General features: G+C 46.9%; 1 protein-coding gene across 1 annotated transcript; it reads left to right on the forward strand.

Annotated features, from left to right (window-relative positions):
* The first annotated feature begins 11,597 nt into the window (after positions 1–11,597).
* LOC101634035 (NXPE family member 3-like) lies at positions 11,598–17,244 on the forward strand. Its single transcript, XM_012731629.1, is given in 5 exon segments — positions 11,598–12,033; positions 12,036–12,288; positions 14,366–14,443; positions 14,539–14,756; positions 16,712–17,244. Coding segments are annotated over 5 exon segments (1,518 nt in total).
* Positions 17,245–18,566: the final 1,322 nt, after the last annotated feature.

Here is an 18,566-nt window from a genome sequence, read left to right on the forward strand (position 1 = left end):
ATCGGAAAGCACCTAGCGCTAGTTAGTCCCGGTGTCGCTTATTTTCATTTGATAACTTGGCTAACGTGGTGTCTACTAGACTTTTTCATGGTGAGGTTGCTGTTGTTCCTTTGCAATTAGTAGGGCGAGATACTTGAAGGCAGGTAAACGCCATGTTCCTCTTTTCTTCTTTCATCTTCATTTCGCATGTGTTGATGTATCTCAAGTCATCATGTCCTTGACAATTGTAAAAGTGATTTTTCTCAATCCATCATTCCTTGCGTAGGTATTTATGAGTTGGTAGAGCTCCTCCCTGCCTCCCATATTTTTGTTTCTTAGTTTGCTTGTTTTGTTTACTTATCTCAATATGGACTCTTGATTCCATGGTCTGAAATCAATCATCAGCATTTATATTTATTCTCATGTTACCCCAGATTTGGCCAGTGAGAGCCACTTTAAGCTACAATATTACTATTATTAAAAGCTATCTCCTTAATTTATTTTTTTTCTAATTCCTTTTTATTTACTTATGCATACAAGAACTGGGGTACAGGCCAAAGGTGCAAGGCAGTGAGAGGATTCACCAGAGACAGAGTGGGGAGCAGAACAGGCAGATCGACGAAGTACACTGCTGAGGGGAGCAGCGAGCGGGTCAGGAGAGATCTGCAGCTCCATGTGGGTCACTTCTCAGGCCAGGATCTAACTGGTGCTGCAGTAGCTTCGGATAGCTTCATAGCACCCAGACTTAACCCCTTACACTGCCAGGGAGACCCCTGTCTCCTCAATTTCTTTTCCTCCTTTTCACCTCTCAATCTACTTTCCCTCAATCACCCAAAATTGTTCTCGCCAAGGTAACTAAGGACCCCCTTAAAATTAAGTCCAAAAAACAGTTTCCAGCCCTTATCTTTGGATTTTTTCCATCATTTAACAGCATGGGCTACTCCTTCTGAAACTGTCTATCCTCTTGGCCTCCATAACACACCCTTCAAATCAGACGTGAATAACTTGTAAAAGGAGGTCCAGCGAGAATCCATTTTGCTGGTGAGGGTGGCATCAGAGGCACCTGGCTTTTAGTGGTGGTAGGGCATGTAAAGCCAGGCTCTTGGCACAGAAATGTTATCTTGGTGTAAGTAATAGCAGGGATTTATCCTACTGCCCAGCTGGGCAGCTCTGTGGTGGGGGGGTACTTCATCAGGCATTTTGGAACATGATATAAAGGTGTAGTTTCTGGAAGCTTATCATTCAGGCCTGCTTCTCCCATGCCCTAGCAATTGTTTGGAATCCTTTTATTAATACACCTTTCCCTTTAATCAACCAGAATTAGCTTCTGTTTCTTGAAAGTAAAACTGTGATTAAGCTGCCTCTGGTAAGTAGTAATTACAGTTTCACATGGTAAGTACCATGTGACTACACAGGCGAGGCAATCTTTGGGATCTGGGGAGAATTCCATAAAGGGCTATACCTGGGCTGAGTTCTGAAAGAGGATTGTGGATTAGCGAGGCATAGGACACTCTAGGCCATTCTAAATTGAGAAACAGAGAGGTCCAGGGATGATATTAATCACAAGGCAACATTCTTTAGTTGGCTGGAAGAAATAGGCTTGCTGTGCCTGTCTGCTTCTTGTGGAATTTCCTGCTTGCATCCTGTTCTTCCAAGAATCAGCAGCTTTCTGCACATGGGTAGCAGCTGTTCCTGTAAAAGGAATACTGAGATGCAACCTCCAAGCCAGAAGGTTGAATAGTATAGTCCTAACCCTCAACGGATAATTTCCTCTTCCTACTCACCAGAAAGCCTTTTCTACTGATGTCCAGGGACAGCATATTGTGCTAGGGAGAGGGTCCTTGTGTGTGTCTTTCTATAGAAAGACTGGACTTGAAGTCCTTGCTTATGCAGATGAGGGAACTATTCTCGAAGACAGAGTGCTTTCTCATGAATCTAAATGTTTTGTGTCGATTTCAGCCTATTGATAAATAGAACCATCAATTAGAAATGCTCATAATTAACTATGGGTGATGCCCTTTGCCAACTCAATGGTAAAAGGTAAAGCTTTCTGGATTCCACCCCAGCATCCTGGATGGGGACAGTTGAGAACTAGGAGTGGAGTGGAGCAGCAGATGGGCCTTACCAAGATTGAACACAGGCAGTGTTTCTCTTACATTCTTTCCAGGAGCAGAAGCTAAATTCAGTTTGGGGTTTTTCTAGGGATTGCAAAACCACCTAACTCCCTCCCAGACTGCTGAGTTTTATTTTCACAGAATTCTTCTTCTAAGTTTGTAACTTTTCATCATTTTGTTGAACACTTTATTGTTCAAGTCATTAATATTAGTTAATAACTTATGATCAAAGTAACTTTGGTCAGTTATGAAATGGAGTCACCCATGTTGAAGTATAATAAACCTACTTAGGGGCAGTAAATCAGCACCCAAATGGGCTTTACTGAACCTCATCTGAACAACCAGACACACTGACCCAGGGCAGAAAGACACTTGAAATGTATCAAGATGTCAGCTGGACACCAAGCAAATCACAGACACATTTCTACACAAATCATTCTCTGAGATATTGCCTTCAACCCAGGCACAGCTGGGGAAGCAGTCCACTGCTCTGTGTGCAGGCCTGTCTGAGCTCCCTTGGCCAATAAAAGGAAACAGAATTTGAGGAGGCGGAAAGTAATTTAACTTATTAACAAAATTAATGTGGGAAGCAGACTCCTGTCTGAAAGGCCACTGTCCTGCTCTGTGGCAGAAGGCTGGGATGCTTACCCAGAGTAACAAGTGGGGGAAGGGGGTGTGGGCAAGGGCCAGCATGTCCATCTGGTATTCTGGTTGACACCAGCTTGCCTTTGCCAGCATCTGGTGGTCAGTGATTCTGATGTTAGCTTTATAGCGCAGCTTTTTGAACTTGGAAGGTAAAATGGCAGGGTTTGCTAACCCTAGAGGGAAAAAGAAAGAAAATGGGGAGTTTATCTGGGGAGACAGAGAAGACATTACTTTGTTGCTGCTTCACTAACTGCTGGGTGCATGAGGCCCATAGTCTGACTATAACAAACTCCTGAAAACACCAGCACTCTCATCTGCCTGGACTTTTGTTCATTAACAGTTGACTTTGGGGCTTCCATGATGGTGTAGGGGTTAAAGATGGGGCTATTAACCTATCAAGCTGTGGGCAGCCTCTGCAGCACCTGTTCCAGCCCCAGCCAGGGAGCTGACCCACACTGCACAGCAGACCTCTCCTGTCTCCCAGAGGCCCCCCTCAGCAGTGTGTTTCAGTAGGTCTGTTACAGGGCAACCCAATGTGAACTGGGCTGCCTGTCTGTGGGTCCTCACCTGTGTGCTTAAGATTTAATTGTACTGTAGGCACATAGAAAAAGGGTCAATAATGGGTTTCCTTACAAAGGTGAAAGAAAAGGAACAACCCAGGGAACGAGAGTGAGAGATACAAGTTAACTAGAGCAGCCTACCAAGCGGCCAGTCACCAGCACCAGGCCAAGGGAGCGAGAGAACCTCAGCTCAACATGCCTCCTCTATGTATACCCCCCAAATCCCAAAATGGTTGCTTAGCTCTACCCTTGGGTCCTCACTGTCCTCCCTTTGGTATATGTGGAAGTTGTAGTTTCAGTAACTGATGTAAGGGGTGAAGTCCACAAAACCTATATCTGCAGAGTTCATTCAGGATATCCTTTCCCCTAACAGATCTGCCGGTTCTACTCCCCACTCTGTCTCTGGTGAATCCTCTCACCCCCTCCCCCCACACCTCTGGCCTGTACCCAGTTCTTGTATGTATAAATAAATATATCTTTAAAAAACAAACCAAAAAAAGTGATTGACTTTGACCGTGTTTCAGAATGTTAGCCTTGGGGTTAAGAGTTGTTCACAGAGCTCCTGGTGTGGATTTCTGAGCCTCCCCCCCACCCTCCCAACTCTGATGATAGGATTGGTGAACTTTCCCTGGTCATGCATTTGTTTGACAATTGTAGAAACTGCAGCTGGAAACTCACACTCATGTGTGGAACATTAGTTCTGCCCCAGACGATAACATCTTTGCGGCCCCCTCAAGCTGGCTGGTGGCCGCGTCCAGCATCTGTTGCCCACTTACCGCCGACCAGCCGAGTCAAGAAGAATCTGAGGGAGGCTGGGAGGTGATTAAGGAGAGACAGGGAGCAGGCATGTAAGTGAAAGCTGGGACCAGGGGGGGCTATCGCAGAGCGGGAGCCAGTCCAGCAGTGTGTTTATTTAGACAGTTGGTCTCAGGGGAGGGCAGGGCACTCCCCTTCTCAACAGTGAGGTCCTGCCAGCGGTTGCAACAATGTCAGGGAGGTGCCTGCCTCTGGCTAGATTATGCCCAATAAGCTGGAAGGTCACCGTGGGGAAACATACCCTTTCTTTTATTTTTTTAAGATGTATTTATTATTTATGCACACAGAGGTGCAGGGGCAGTGAGAGGATTCACCAGTGACAGAGAGAGTGGGGAGCAGAGCAGGCAGACTGATGAAGTACACTGCTGTGGGAACATGGGTCCCCTTTCTATGCCTTGTGACTGAGCAGCTGTTACCGTCTTGGGTCATTGGCCCCCCTGGGGGTGGCTAACTTTGGACTGTTGCCCAAGCTCCCAGGCCTCTGGCTCCCAAAACCTGGACATTTTGTGTTCTTATTCCGCTTTTCAGATTCCAGGAACAACTTTTTCTATCCAGTTAACCGTTCTTTATATTAAATTCTCTCAGTTAACAGGTGGTGTGATTTCTGTCCCCTACTGGACTCTGGCTGAAACATTAATCTGTTTTTGGCAGTTTTTATAAATTAATCAGTTTTTGTAAATTGATATTTCTTATCTAATCAGAAAACGTGTATAGTAGATTTTGGAAATGGAACAAAAATAAAGCTTTCCTATGTGAGCTCTGGACCTTCTTCTGTAGCCTTTGAGGTCACAGCGTTTGGGATCCTCCCAGCTCCCCGTTTGAACCTCTTTCTTCTCTTGGTACTGAAAGCTCAAGGAAGACTTTGAAACACTTTGACTGTTGGTGTTTGTTTTGGAGAACACAAAAAGCAGAATTATTGAATTTCTAATTGCTTGATGGAGGTGAAAGAAGTGAGTAGGTTGGGGGCTGAGAGTACTGGGGGGGCAGGAAGTGGGGGTGGGGAAGGGTTCTGTGTTTCAAGAAAATAGATGGGATAGAATGTATGCAGAACTGGGCGATAGAAATATGGGAGAATGAATTTCTTTCAAACAGCCTCCCTGCAGTTACCCTGCTTTCCACTCACATTAATAGAAGCTTCTGAACACTCTGTTGCTCAGTCCCGGTGTCTTGTGTTGCTGTTACCAGCTGGACTGTTTTTTCTGGTTGTGATGGTTAGTCTTCAGGCCTGGTTTCCTTATGCTTCCCTTATTTATTTAAACCTCCCAAAATTGCTTGCTGGACAAGGATTAGGGTTTGGTTTTTAATGTTTTTAAATGATACCATGAGATGTGATTGTATTAGTGTGCAGACTGAGAGGCACCCTGGGACCTCCAAACCTTGCAAATTCTAAATAGGTTCTGCCATCCACCACTAAAGACAAAACATACTCTTAATGAGTAAGGACTTCAATGGAAGAGAACTTTAATAGAAATTGTGTGCAAATAAAGAGAAGAAAGGATAATAATTTCCAATAAACACCCAAAGTTAACCATCATCAGCCAAAGAGGGTTGGCTCAAAGAGGGGCTGGGTCTGAAAACTGCCACAAGTCTAAGACATCTTCTGGCCCTCCCTGTTGGTGCAACAGATTAAAACACAGTACTTGGAAGCTATCACAACTGTCTCAGCACAAGTTTGATCCCTGGCCAGGGAAGTGACCCACATGGCCCACCCACTGCTCCCCTCAGTGGTGTACTTCATCAGTCTGCCTGCCTTGCTCCCCACTCTGTCTCTGGTGAAACCTCTCACTACCATTGCACCTCTGGCTTGTACCCCAGTTCTATATGAATAAAGAAATCTTGGAAAAAAAAAATCTTCTGGTGGGGACCCATCAGGAAAGGAGCAGGAGAGATCAGGCAAGTCTGGAAGAAAAGATGCAAAATCAAAATACAAGTCAAGATAAAGGCTGCCATTGTCAGCCTCCCAATGGGACCCATCACCCTCACCCACCTCTCAAGTGTCTCCTTCCAGGTCCCCCAAATCCCTGGTACAACTCCCAGGCCCAGAAGCAAGAACAGCTTCTTTAAAGCTCTCCAATTACTCCTCCAAGTCTTCCAACTGTTGGTTTTCCTTTTTGTAAAGCAGGTGCTAGAGCCAAGTGTTGACAGGAGGCTACTATATCACAGAAAATCAGCCCCATGCAGGCCACCTGCTTCCCCACTGAGTTTCCTTTATTTTGCAGATTCTGTTTGCTTTAAATAACTAAGCGGGACAAACTCATACTTTTAATTTTTTTCCTCTACTCCTTCTTTATCTCTTCTAGTGATTTTAAAAATTCCCACTTTTACATTTTAAATTCACCAGTAAACAGTAAGCCTGAGAAACCCCACTATCCAGCCCTAATGAAAGAAACACTTCAAGTTTGCTTTCTCTCTCTCACATCAGATTGTGGACAGTTCTTAAATGTATAATTAATTTGGTTAACTGACTATACCCATATAACCATAACCCAATTCAAGATAAAGCGCATTTCTGGAACCCCTTAAATTTCTCCTGTGCGGCCTTTGGCCTTTCCTTCTTCCAGAGCCACCTGCTATTCTTCCCACAACCTGATATTTTGAAATTCATTCCTGTTGTTGAATTTAAAGGTAGTTCTTTCCTTTTTATGGCCTACTGGTCAATCATGTGACTATACCATCCTCCATTGGTGGATATTTGTCTTTCTTTTCAACTTGGAAATATTATCAATAAGGCTGCTATAAACATTTGCAGTCAGATTTTGTGTTTCTTGAACATGAATAGGGTTGATGAATCATAATTGCTCCAGGGGTGTGCTGGACCTTCACTGCACACCCAAACAGGGCAGGGTGAGGGGCACCCCTGAACCCCCAAACCTGCCCCCTTTAAATAGGTTCTGCTATCTACTGCATCAAGACAAAACATATAAGAAAGGAAAGGAACTTTAATGGAAAGGAACTTTAATACAATGAGTGTGCAATATAGAAAGGACAAAGAATATAGTTTCCAAATCAGACACCCAAAGTTATCCATCCCCTCTCCCCAGAAGGGATTGGCCCAAAGCAAGGCCTGAAAGCCCACCACAAGCCTAAAGCGCCTTCTGGCAGGGCATAGAAAAGGGTCAGAAATGGCCAGACAAGTCTAGGAGGAAAAGAACAAAATCAAAATCAAGATAAATGCTTCCATAGTTAACCTCCCTGCCGGTCTCTTGTCCACATCTATTTCAACCAGTCTAAGCCCAGGAAACAAGAGCTGCCTTCACAGGTCTCTCTGCTCCATGTGACTCCCTCAGGTTACCTCTGGCTCTCCATCCTGCTTCCTTCCCCTTCAGTCTCCTCTCCAGATTCTTCTCCTCCCTGCTCAGCTTTATCCTCCTTTAGGTCGGTCAGGGAACCTGGAATCTCCCCTTTTCCTGGGGATCCCCCTGTTACACTCTCATCCCCACTAACTGTCCACATTGGTGTGCTTGGGAGAAGCTGGGAGAGGGGGAGGGAAGAATGTAAGAAAACTCTTGTTTTATTGTGTTCATGCTATCACTAATTTTATTCTTTCATCTGCCCAGAGTCTGGATCACATACCAGATGTCTAGTAAACAACTCCAGGCTTCCACAGACCTGATCATCAGCCAATTCAAATGGCACAAGATTGTGGTTCTGGGAGCAGCCCTTGCAATCTGTGTAAGCAATCTTCCCTCCACTCTGTGTTCGTGCCACTGAGCTTGAGCCAGTCATTGTCATCTGGGCGAGGTTGTGGAGGGAAGCTCTCCATTTTGCTATTCCATTTCCCTTTTTCTAATCCAGAAGTTGATGTCATGGTGGGACAAGCCCTCAGAGTACATGTGTAGGCACATTATATATGGCAAGGGCAGATGTAAGAGAATCCAAAACATCGCCCCAAGACGCTGAGGGGAAAGTAGAAATCTAAGTTGTCTGTGCTTGTGTCTCTGTGATATTTCTGTTCCAACTCAACTGTTCCTTCAAGCACTTAAAACTGGAGCAACTTGTCTCTAAAGACCCCAGGTCCCCCCTTCCATCTGCAGACGTCTGCTTTTCTCCTTGGTTCCACTGAGAAAAAGTGGAATCCTTCCACAAGAGGTTTCCCCAGGAATAAATAGGGGGAAAAGCCAATGAAAATTCTCTTAACTGAACATAAAGCCTTAAGATAGTTAGATGAAGAGTTGATTAGATAACCAAAGTGAAAACTTGAACCTAGGAAAGAGCCTGGCAGATTTTTCCGTGAGAGCTGTTCCAGGAAACACAAATTTGAATTGAGTTTCTATAGTGCATGGTTTATATAGTCTAACAGGAGGGGCTCTCGCTCTCTAGTCCCAACCTAAGGGTAGGCTGATGTTAAAGGAACACAGTGCGAGATTTATTTCTTCCTTTGTGAAGTGGGCACTGGGGGATACAAAGTCTAGGCGCCGGTTGTCGGTTGTCCTTACCTGGCTCCTAGGTGAGCAGTGGGTGTGAAAGGACTGGCTTGTCCTTCAGGCAGCGAATTCCTGCTTAAACCGCAGGTTGGGTCCCATTCAAATTTTAAGTCTGTGAGACAGCTTTGTTCTCTGACCCAGCTAGCCTGTGGGTGGGGGAGGGCAGCAGGAAACAATACAACAATTTATTCTCAAGTCAAAGACGTAAAGGCGTATTTATAAAGAACAAATCATTTATTAAGCTAAATAATACATCTTTCCAAACCCAGTTGCCTTTAGAGTTGCCTTTAGAGCTCCTTTTTTCAGGCCATTAGTTCAAACGCCTCACATTTAGCCCCAGCTGGGTTTGTGATGTTGTGACTCGCCTGGTGAGTCTGGCAATATTCCCTTCAGCAGCCTTTCTTGATTGTAGTTCTCTTTCTGAGAACAGGAGCTAGGCGTTGCATGGAGAATCGCGTTCAGAAAAGGACATATGTCTTAGGAGCCTGGTCCTGCTCAGGAGGCTGAGATGGCATTTGCTGATAGGACTGTGGAGTCATCACCCCTTAGGCCACCCTGCCCTGGGCAGGGTGTTCTCCTCATGCATGGCTGGGAGAATGTGTCCATGACCTAATATGTATTATGAGGAAAGGTTGAAGGAGGGAGTCACCAAGGTGTGATCTGAGAACAAACTAGATGCAGGAGAGATAAATGCTTCGGAACATCAAATCCTGATGAGTCATTGAGCTGATAAACTTCACAGGGGAGAATTTGTGCCATGCTTTTGAACCTTATGGATGTTTCCCATGAGATGAGGCTGTTAAGGCTTGTCCTAACCCAAGACTTGGATTTTTTTTTTTGGGGGGGGGCAGCTAAAGATAGTTGGACCTCAATCTACTTCTTCCTTGACACCTGCTTCTACCTGCAGTTGTAAAACCTTTTCCTTATCTCTCTCTGTTACATCTCTCTTCTGTTTGCCTCTTTTACCTCTTATGGAAAGAAACTCCTGGATCTTGGTATCCAGTCCCATGGACTGCTCCCTGAGGTGGGCCTCTAGCTCTTTCTTCTGTGTGTAAGGGAAATCTGAAGATGTAGAGAATGGGGAGAAAGGAAGTAGGAAGATTTACTCTGAGTTTTGGTGTCCAGAGATGATACCAATCGCCAGCCTCAGTTTTTCTCAGCCAATAAAAGAAACAGGATTTTAGAAAAAGGAAAGTGGTTTAATTCGTCGACAAATGAGGAGGGCAGCAGATTCATGTGTGAAACATCACCTTATGAAAGATTTATTCACTTATACATACAAGAACTGGGATATGGAAGTGCAGGAAGTGAGAGGACTCATGGGAGACAGAGTGGGGAACAGAACAGACAGCTATACTGAAACACACTGCTGAGGGGAGCAGTGGGGGAGATAGGAGTAGTCTGCTGCACTATGTGGGTCACCCCCCTAGCCAGGGATGGAACTGGCTGTAGACAGCTTCATAGTACTGCACTTTACCCCACTGGTAACCAAGGAGGCCCCCAGTGTGAGTTATTTTTATTAAGATAAACTTCCCTCCTCTCCTTCAGGCTAGTTATAAGAAAAAGATTTATTTTATTTTATTTTTTTTGGCATTCAGCATTAATTTGGTATACATTCACTGCCAAGGTTTTGCATTGTTGAGTTTTGTTCCCACACCGGTTTTTTTTTTGAACTCACCTTTGCTGATACAAGGAAGACCATCACAGTCTGGACATGGGCCAATCTTCCAGTCATGACCTTGAGACTTTCCTTGCTTCAGCCCTTTAAGCCTCAGGGGTCTCCAACACAGGATTATTTATACAAAGGGAAAAAAGGGGTCGATGGGTGAGGGTCTGCAGAGGGTCAGCACAGAGGCACAAAGACCGGTGGCCACCAGCTTGCTTTTCTCATAATTGCTATTTAACTCCCTTTTTCTTGAAATGCAAGACAACATACCTGTCAAACAAGGGGAAAATTGCAAGAAATAGAGAGAAGACAAACTTGTTCATGCTTATCTTGGAGACCAATCATTTGTAATTGCATCAGAGAGAGAAGAACTTATAAATTGGTGTCTAGAGAACAAGCCCAGAGACCAAGGGCCCCAGCTAGCTCTTTCTCTGCAAGGGAATAATTCACTGTGGAGACCAAAGTCACAGAAAAGCAAGAGATTTATTGAATGGCAAGAGGAAGGATAGGAAAATCTCTCTAGGCAGAGAGGGGTCCCGAGTGGTAGCCTCTTGGTGGGGGAGGGAGGAGGAGGGTGGCAAGAAGCAGGTGTTTATATGGGCAAGGAGTGGGGATTTGGCTGTTGGGAGTCACCTCATCGTGTCTCTTGCTCATTGGCTGGATTAGGGTTCACTGAATCTCCAAAGTTACCTGACCTCCCTTCTGTAACCAGCTTTGGTTCATTACTGTTGTGCTACTACATTAGTGTTCTAAGTATTCCATTTTTAATTGAGTTCGGGAGCACCTTTCCTGGTTGACAATTATTCTCCAATCAGCCTGATTAATGGACCTAGTGCTGGAAGCGGGGATGAATGACTACCTGCTTCCAATCAGTTGTTTCCCAATCATGCTGATAAATGAACTTAGAGTACCTGGGGCATATGGGAACATCTAGTTTCAACCCACTGTTGTTTCAACTTCCTCCTGTTCCTAATTTCCTCCTTTACTGGTAGGGTGGGGAGAGCCAGAGACTGGAAGTGGACCGGCTCAGGTGGGGCCCCCTGGTGGCGGCAGTGGGAAAACAGTCAGAAAGGAGTGGGTTGGAAACCAGCTAGGACCAGGAGTCAGAGGCTGTACTTATGCTCCGTGGAATTTGCAAATCCCACCAGCTGTAGTTTTAAGCCAGAGATCGAATATGCAGATGTGTGTGGTGGTGGCTCAGACAGCAGCCAGAACCGAAGCTGCCTGAGGCAGGGCAGGTAGGATTCCTGGGATTCCTGCTTGTGACCCACCAGGCCAGGAGGATTGTTTGGTAAATTGAAAACTCTTTCCCAGGAGAAAAATGAAAAGACACAAACCACTGATCTTTTTCTACCCACAGGTCTTGTACATCAGGCTTTCCTGGCCTGACAATATGGTCACTCCCCTCCCAGAGCCCCATTCTGGCTGCAAGTCCTCCAGTTCTCTCTCCCAGAAGACCTTGGACCTGACTCATCTTCTGTACTGGCCTCTGAACAGTAGAGAACAGGAAGACCTTTTAGCCTCCACCAGCCCCCTGACCTCCACCTACCACCTGAGGCGTCCTGGCCAGGCCAGCTATGCCCTGGGAGACTCCCTGGAGGCCATCCTGGTGGCCAGAGACCACCGGGGCAGACCCAAGACCCACGGTGGGGATCTGTTTCGGGCACAGCTTCTGGGTCCGGACTTGAAGGCGGGGGCCTCTGGGGACGTTCAGGATCTGGAGAATGGCACCTACCTGCTGTCCTTCCCGCTGCTCTGGGCTGGGAAGGCCCAGGTGCAAGTGCGGCTGATCCACTCCAGAGAAGCAATTGGGGTTCTTCGGGGGATCTGGAGCAGCCAATGGCCACAGTTGATTTCATGGGCTATTTCAGGGGCCCTTCAGGTAATGAAGAAATTGTGACTTGCAATGTGAATCCCCTGTTAACTGGGGAGGAAATGTCCACCTGTCATTACAGGGATGAAGATTCAGGTGAGCTCTGGTTCTGTGCTCGACCTCCCACTCTGCCCTGCGACTCCCTGGTAGGACATTCAAGTGGATATTTCTGGAATGTGACCACACAGCATGACAAGGCCCTGCTGGCAAGGTAAGAGGCCCATCATCATCTGGGGTATCTGCTCCAACCTCAGAATCCTGGCCCCTGGATGACTCCATTCATCTCTTACTTCGTTAAACACGTTTCCTGAGCACCTCCAGCTGCCAGTTCTCCTGCTAAAACTGAATAATGATGCATAAATTGGCATCCCTGCCCTTAACAAGTTTTCAATGAGGAGGCATGTGACTTTTAGACAGGTAAGCCTATAATGTATTTAACTGCAGTCTGCACTCAGTGTTTTGATTACACAGAGAAAGGGCGCCCCATCTGGTCTGTGATGGTCATAGCAGGTGACACTTCAGTTGGAGTCTGAAGAAGAACCCGGCACCTCTGGGAAAAGATAAGCGTCTACTCTTTTGAGGCCCCTGCAAAAAGAAATGCCGATCAGAGAATAAATACAATCTAGTGAGTGAGAAAGAACTTCCAGAAACTTCAGCCTGGAAATCAAGCAAAAATAAAGACTGAGAATTGTCCACAGTCTCCCCCCAGTAGACAGAAGATGGGTAGAGGCAGCAGAGACAGTGAGAACAAACCAACAAACTCCCCCCTACACACACTTCCTGAGATCCAGGCATTCTGTCTCCACTAGGAAAGAAGTAGTGGGGAAAGGCAAAAACAGGGTCCCAGAAGGCAGGCAAAAACAGAGGTGAAGGGACACCCACTCTGAGGCGAAGCTGAGAAGGGACGAGGGACTTGGCAGAAAGGCTGGCAGTTGAAATGGCTGCTGCTCTGGGGCCCATCAATGGGGCCCCCAAAGAGCATGAATATTATCACTTTTTAATTTGTAGGTATCTTTTTTGATTTTAACTTTTTTTTAACATGTTGTAAGCCTCAGTAGTATGGGTTTATGTATCACCCTCTGTACATTATGCTCATCACCCCAAAGTCCACTGTCCATCCATCACTATACAATTGACCCCTTTTAGCCCACTCCACTCTCCCCTTCCTTTCTGGTAATCACTCTTTTGTTCTTGTAATCTTAGAGTTTGGTTTTCTTCTTGTGTTTTTCCTACCACAGGAGTGGAATCACGTGATGCTTCCTTTCTCCATCATACTTATTTCACTTAGCAAGGCTGTCCCCAGGTCCACCCACTGAGGCCACAGGCGTGGGCAGATTGGTCTGAAGCCCTAAGCCGAGCACATGCCATGGGTGGACACTCCACCAATGGGTCGGCTCCCCAGTTTCTAAGTGGCGCTTTCTGTCCAAGGACTTCCCACTAACACTTATGTACTACTTGAGAATTTAGCATCAGGAAACTCTGGTCTTCCTAGACTAATTTTTATGCTACCTTTGGTCAGAAAAGGAGAACCGTATATCCTTTTTACATTGGTTGATTGGAAATACATCTCAGGTCCATCCCAGGAGCCCCCAAGAGTCTGTGTGGAGGTGCAGTCCCACAGCCTCAGGGTTCAGATTCCCCACTCCACCTGTGCATTTACTACCTTTGATTTGGGTGATCTCTGGCAACCTCTCTGTACCTCCTTTTTCTCATTGTCAGGAACCTCCTCATAAACTTGTGGTGAAAAACACATAAGTGTATGTACCTAAAGCGCTTAAGGTAGGGTGGCACGTAGCCCCAACTCATCTCAGGTGCTGGCTGCTGCTGAGCCCTCCATTCCTTCCTGCAAAAGTCACAAAAAGGTCTCCACCCACACTTCTTCCTGGCTCTGCGCCTCCTGACCAAGCCTGGCGCCCCCCATCTGGCCCTGCGTGGTGTGCCAGGCCCCTACCTCTTGGCATCTATGAGTTACACGCTGTCATTCCAACATACAAGAACTGGGGTACAGGCCAGAGGTTCAGGGGCAGTGAGAGAATTCACCGAGACAGAGGGGGGAGCAGAACAGGCAGATAGACTGAAATTCACTGCTGAGGGGAGCAGCGAGAGGGTCATGAAAGGTTTGCCGCGGCCTGTGGGTCACCCTCCTGCCCGGGGATCAAATGTGGCTGTGGCTGGCTTCATGGTGCTGTGCTTTAACCCGCTGTGCTACCAGGGAAGGCCCTGCCCAGGATTCCTTTTTATGGCATCTCCTGTTATGGGCACCTCTCTTATTAATGGTTTCCTTTTAGGAATGTGACAGACAAGATCCTCCCTCAGGGTATTTCTCCAATCTGGGTGGCCAAGAAGAGCAGCAGGAATTTGGATAAGTGACAATACAGACGGGTGGCACTTATTCCCTGCCCCCAGTCTTAGCCTCTTCTGCCTCTTTTGACCCACTGATTGTTTCTCTCAAACAATTGCTTACAGCATTGTCCCCACCACACCCTTGCCACCCTGGACTTCAAGCCCCAAAGCCCTCTGGCTTCTACCACCAGGACGTGTGGCACTCACTGACCTGCTCCAGCCGCTCCTTCTCCACTGGTGACAGCATCCTGGGCTGCCTGGCTGGCCACGTTGTCCACATGATGGGGGACTCCACACTTCGGCAGTGGTGGGAGTACCTGCGTGACACCTTGCCCTGTGAGTGCCCATGAGGGGAGCGGGACATTTAAGAGAAAGGAGAATAAGTGTTGGTGATGTCAAAAACCCTCTATTTTGTTAATGGGGCAAACTACCTGGATTTCAGGAGAGTGGAAGGACAGGACACTGGGTGTCAGGAAGAGGAAGGAATGGGAAATGGATGCCAGGCTATGTAGAACCTCAAAAACTGAGCAGAACAGAGGCACTAACAAAATTGTTGATATGTTTGAGAACAATGAGCAGATAGCCTTGGCTGGAACTGAAAATCTGCTGGGGGAGTTTGGGAGAGTGGAGTTGAAATTTAAAGAAAGAATTGTAGAGAAATCAAGGGTTTTCATCTTGTGACAGTTGGGAGGCACTGCATGGTTTTAAGTCTGTGGACAGATTAGATTGAAAAAAGAAAGTCAAAGACCAAGTAGAAGACAACAGTACAACTAAAGGTTGAAATGGTAAGTGGTAAATTGATAGAGGTAGGGTCAGCAGTAAAGGAAGTATTAGATGGGGGAACTGACAGTTTCGTTGGTTCTAGAAGGGAGATGACTAGATAACTGTGGTTAACCAGGAAATGAGCTCAAAATGGCAGAGATTGGGGGACCTGATGGATATAGGACAGGAGTGCGAGAAGATGATAGATTTATTTTACACCTCTTGATACTGGGCTACAGAGGTGAGGAGGGGGCTTCCAGGGAGCAGGTGGACAAGGCGCTTGAAGACGAGTTTGGAGTGTGATGCAGAGTTTCAGAGTTTCAGAAAGATATGTATTCTTTCAAGGATAAAGTCAAAAGAGTAAGTATCATGCAGGGTGACTCTCGCTGAGTCTCCTTCTTGCACACATAGATTCCACAACATCAGGTACATGGATTAAGGGATATGCTTTATTGGGGAAGGGGTACAGGAGAGCCAAGGACGAGAAGGAAAATAAAGAACATCAGCACTCAGCCCTCTCATCACCCCACGGAGAGGTGTGTGGGACTTGGAGTGTAGCTCTGTGCACTCACGGAAGGGAACACCCCAAACTATAACTCTCCCGTCTTACACAAAGCAAAAAATGCTTTGTGTCTTTGTGCAAGCTGTCTCGATGTGGCTGACATTTGTTTACAGAAATTATTAGATACACTAGCTTCTGCCATCTGGAGACTTCAAGGTCTGTGGGACATTGTCTACTCTCCTCCTTGAGGGATCAAAGCCCCCAACCTCTCAAGAGGGGTAGGCTGAGCACATAGGACTGGGAAAAGAAGGCACTCCAACTCTAGCAATCTGGTATTAGACAACCTCAGTGACCTCCCAGAATCACCTTTTGGGGGTGATTCTGCTCATGGGAAGGTGAACTGGATGAGTTTCCTCAGCAAGGGTTATTTCTTAAGATGGATGGAAGCTTGTGACAGGTCAGGAAAGGCCAGCCTCTGTTAGCTGCTCTGGTGCTTTCCCATGAAATAGGAAGAGATGCCTTCTGCACCCACTGTGGAGCACACAGCACATTGGGACTCTGCAAGGAAAGGAAGGGCCTTTTCCTGCAGGAGCATTAGTTCTCCTGCAGGAAAAGTTTTCCTGTGGAGCACAAAGACTGGATTCCAGGTCTCGGGAGGCCACCATTGCGCAAGGATGCAAACTGGATGACTCAGAAGTTCTCACTTGGGGCACAGTTTCATCTGGGTGGGATGAATGGATGAATCGTATTTGGAGCACTCTGTCAGAAAGGAGACCTAAGAGGGAGAGGACACACTGCTCAGAAAGCAGAATTCCAAAGGAAAATCAAAGCGACAAAATGCTACAGGCCCAGGGAGGTCGAAAACAGAATAGATCTTCGTATTTGGCAAGTAGGTCACTGGTAATATCAGAATGAGGGAAAGCAAAATTGGGTGATCGATTCATGGTGCTCCTGTGCTTAGAAAAAAGTGATGTATTTTTAAAAGAGGAGTACAATCCTGCACTGACCTCCCCGTTCCTCCCCACAGCCCTGAAGCCAATGAACCTGCACGTCACCTACCAGACAGGGCCCCTGATGGCCGTGGAGACCTCGCGGAACATCGTGCTGCACTGGCGGGCCCACGGCCGGCCCCTGCGCTCCCTCCGCACGCCCGTGGCCTCCCTGCACTCCGTGGTCCGGGTGCTGGGGGGCCTGGCGGGGGGCCCCCACACCGTGGTGGTGCTGGGCCTGGGCGCCCACTTCACCACCTTCCCTCCGTCCATCTTTGCGCAGCGACTGGCAGGGATCCGGGCGGCCGTGGCCGCCCTGCTGGCCCGGGAGCCCCTCACCCTTGTGGTCATCAAGCTGGCCAACACGGGCTACAAGTCTGTGTACGGCAGCGACTGGTTCACCCTGCAGCTGAACCGGCTCCTCCGAGCCGCCTTTGCTGGCCTCCCTGTGGCCTTTGTGGACGCCTGGGAAATGACCTCCAGCCTGGCCCTGCCCGACGACATCCATCCAAAACCGCTCATCATTGGCAACGAAGTGAACTTCTTCCTCTCCCTGATCTGCCCCACCTGAGCGCCCCTGCGGGTCCTGGTGGCCTGTGAGTGAAGAAACAGTGTGCTGCTCACTGCTGGAAATGCTTCCTCACCACTGACCCCTTTTCTTATCTCTCTTTAGGCACAGGTCATAAACTCAGCCAGCAAGAATTGGGATGTGGGTGGTAGTGAGAAAGAAGCCTGGGAGTGGTGCAGGGCATCTTGAGAGGCTGAGTTCCCACTGGAAAAGCAGTGCTAGGGCATGGGAACACCCCTGCACGTGACTGTTGTCATTTTATGTGTCCGCGTCTCCATTTAGTGGTTCAGTAAGTCTAGAAAGATGTAATAGAGGGGTTCTGTTTCAGATTATCAGAGCCCCTTTCCCCCCCAGCCCAAGTATAAACTTCCATGGCCTAATTTGTAAAATAACATATTTCTCCCAGTTATGAAAAGGAACACATCCTCCGTCTTATAGAAATTATACTGAAACATGGGCCCTGGTGGTACAGTGGGTTAAAGTGCAGCAGTACGGAGCTAGCTGAGGCCCCCTGAGTACGGGTTGGATTCCCCGCCAGGGAGCTGACCACATGGCGCAGCAGACCTCTCCTGTCTCGCTGGCTGCTCGCCTCAGCAGTGTATTTCAGTAGATCTGCCTGTTTTGCTCCCCGCTCTGTCTCTGGTGAATCTTCTCACCCTTTGTACTTCCTGCCTATCCTCCAGTTCTTGTATGCATAAATAAATAAATATTTAAAAGATAAAGCAGAGAAAATGAATTCATTAGAAAACAAAATCTATAAAATTAATCAATTTAATTTTGGGGTGTGTATATGTGTCTCCTGAGACAAAATGAACTGTAAGGAGGAAAATGGGGTTCTGAAACTAAGGGATGGCAACGGTGGGGACACCGTTCACAATAGCACCTAAATGAATGACCCATCTATAAAATGTTGGCTTCCCAGTGTGACTCCAAGCTCTAAAATTTAGAGATCTTAGCAATCTTACCATGCAAAGGAGGAGCCCTTCTGGGAAGAACACTTCAAAGAGGAAATGCAACGATAGTCCCATTAAATTGGGACAAGGTGTACAAGTTGTATAGTTCTGTCTATATAAAGTTCAAGAACAGACAAAATTAATGACAAGTCAGGAGGGAAATAACCTAAGGTCGGTGGGCATTGAAAGGGAAAGAGGACAAAAGAACATTCTGGAACCATCTATATCTTATGCTCTATGTTTTTATCTGGATGTAGGTTAAAAAGGATGTGGTTGTAGTTAATTTACCATTTTATGTGGTTGATCTGGGGCCCATTGAAGGCTCCTGAGATGGAGCTGGGGGATACAAAACTCTTGTTTCTCCATGCAAGT

Source organism: Condylura cristata, unplaced genomic scaffold (assembly GCF_000260355.1).
Source record: "Condylura cristata isolate star-nosed mole 26May11 unplaced genomic scaffold, ConCri1.0 scaffold00032, whole genome shotgun sequence".
Classification (NCBI taxonomy): Eukaryota; Metazoa; Chordata; class Mammalia; order Eulipotyphla; family Talpidae; genus Condylura; species Condylura cristata.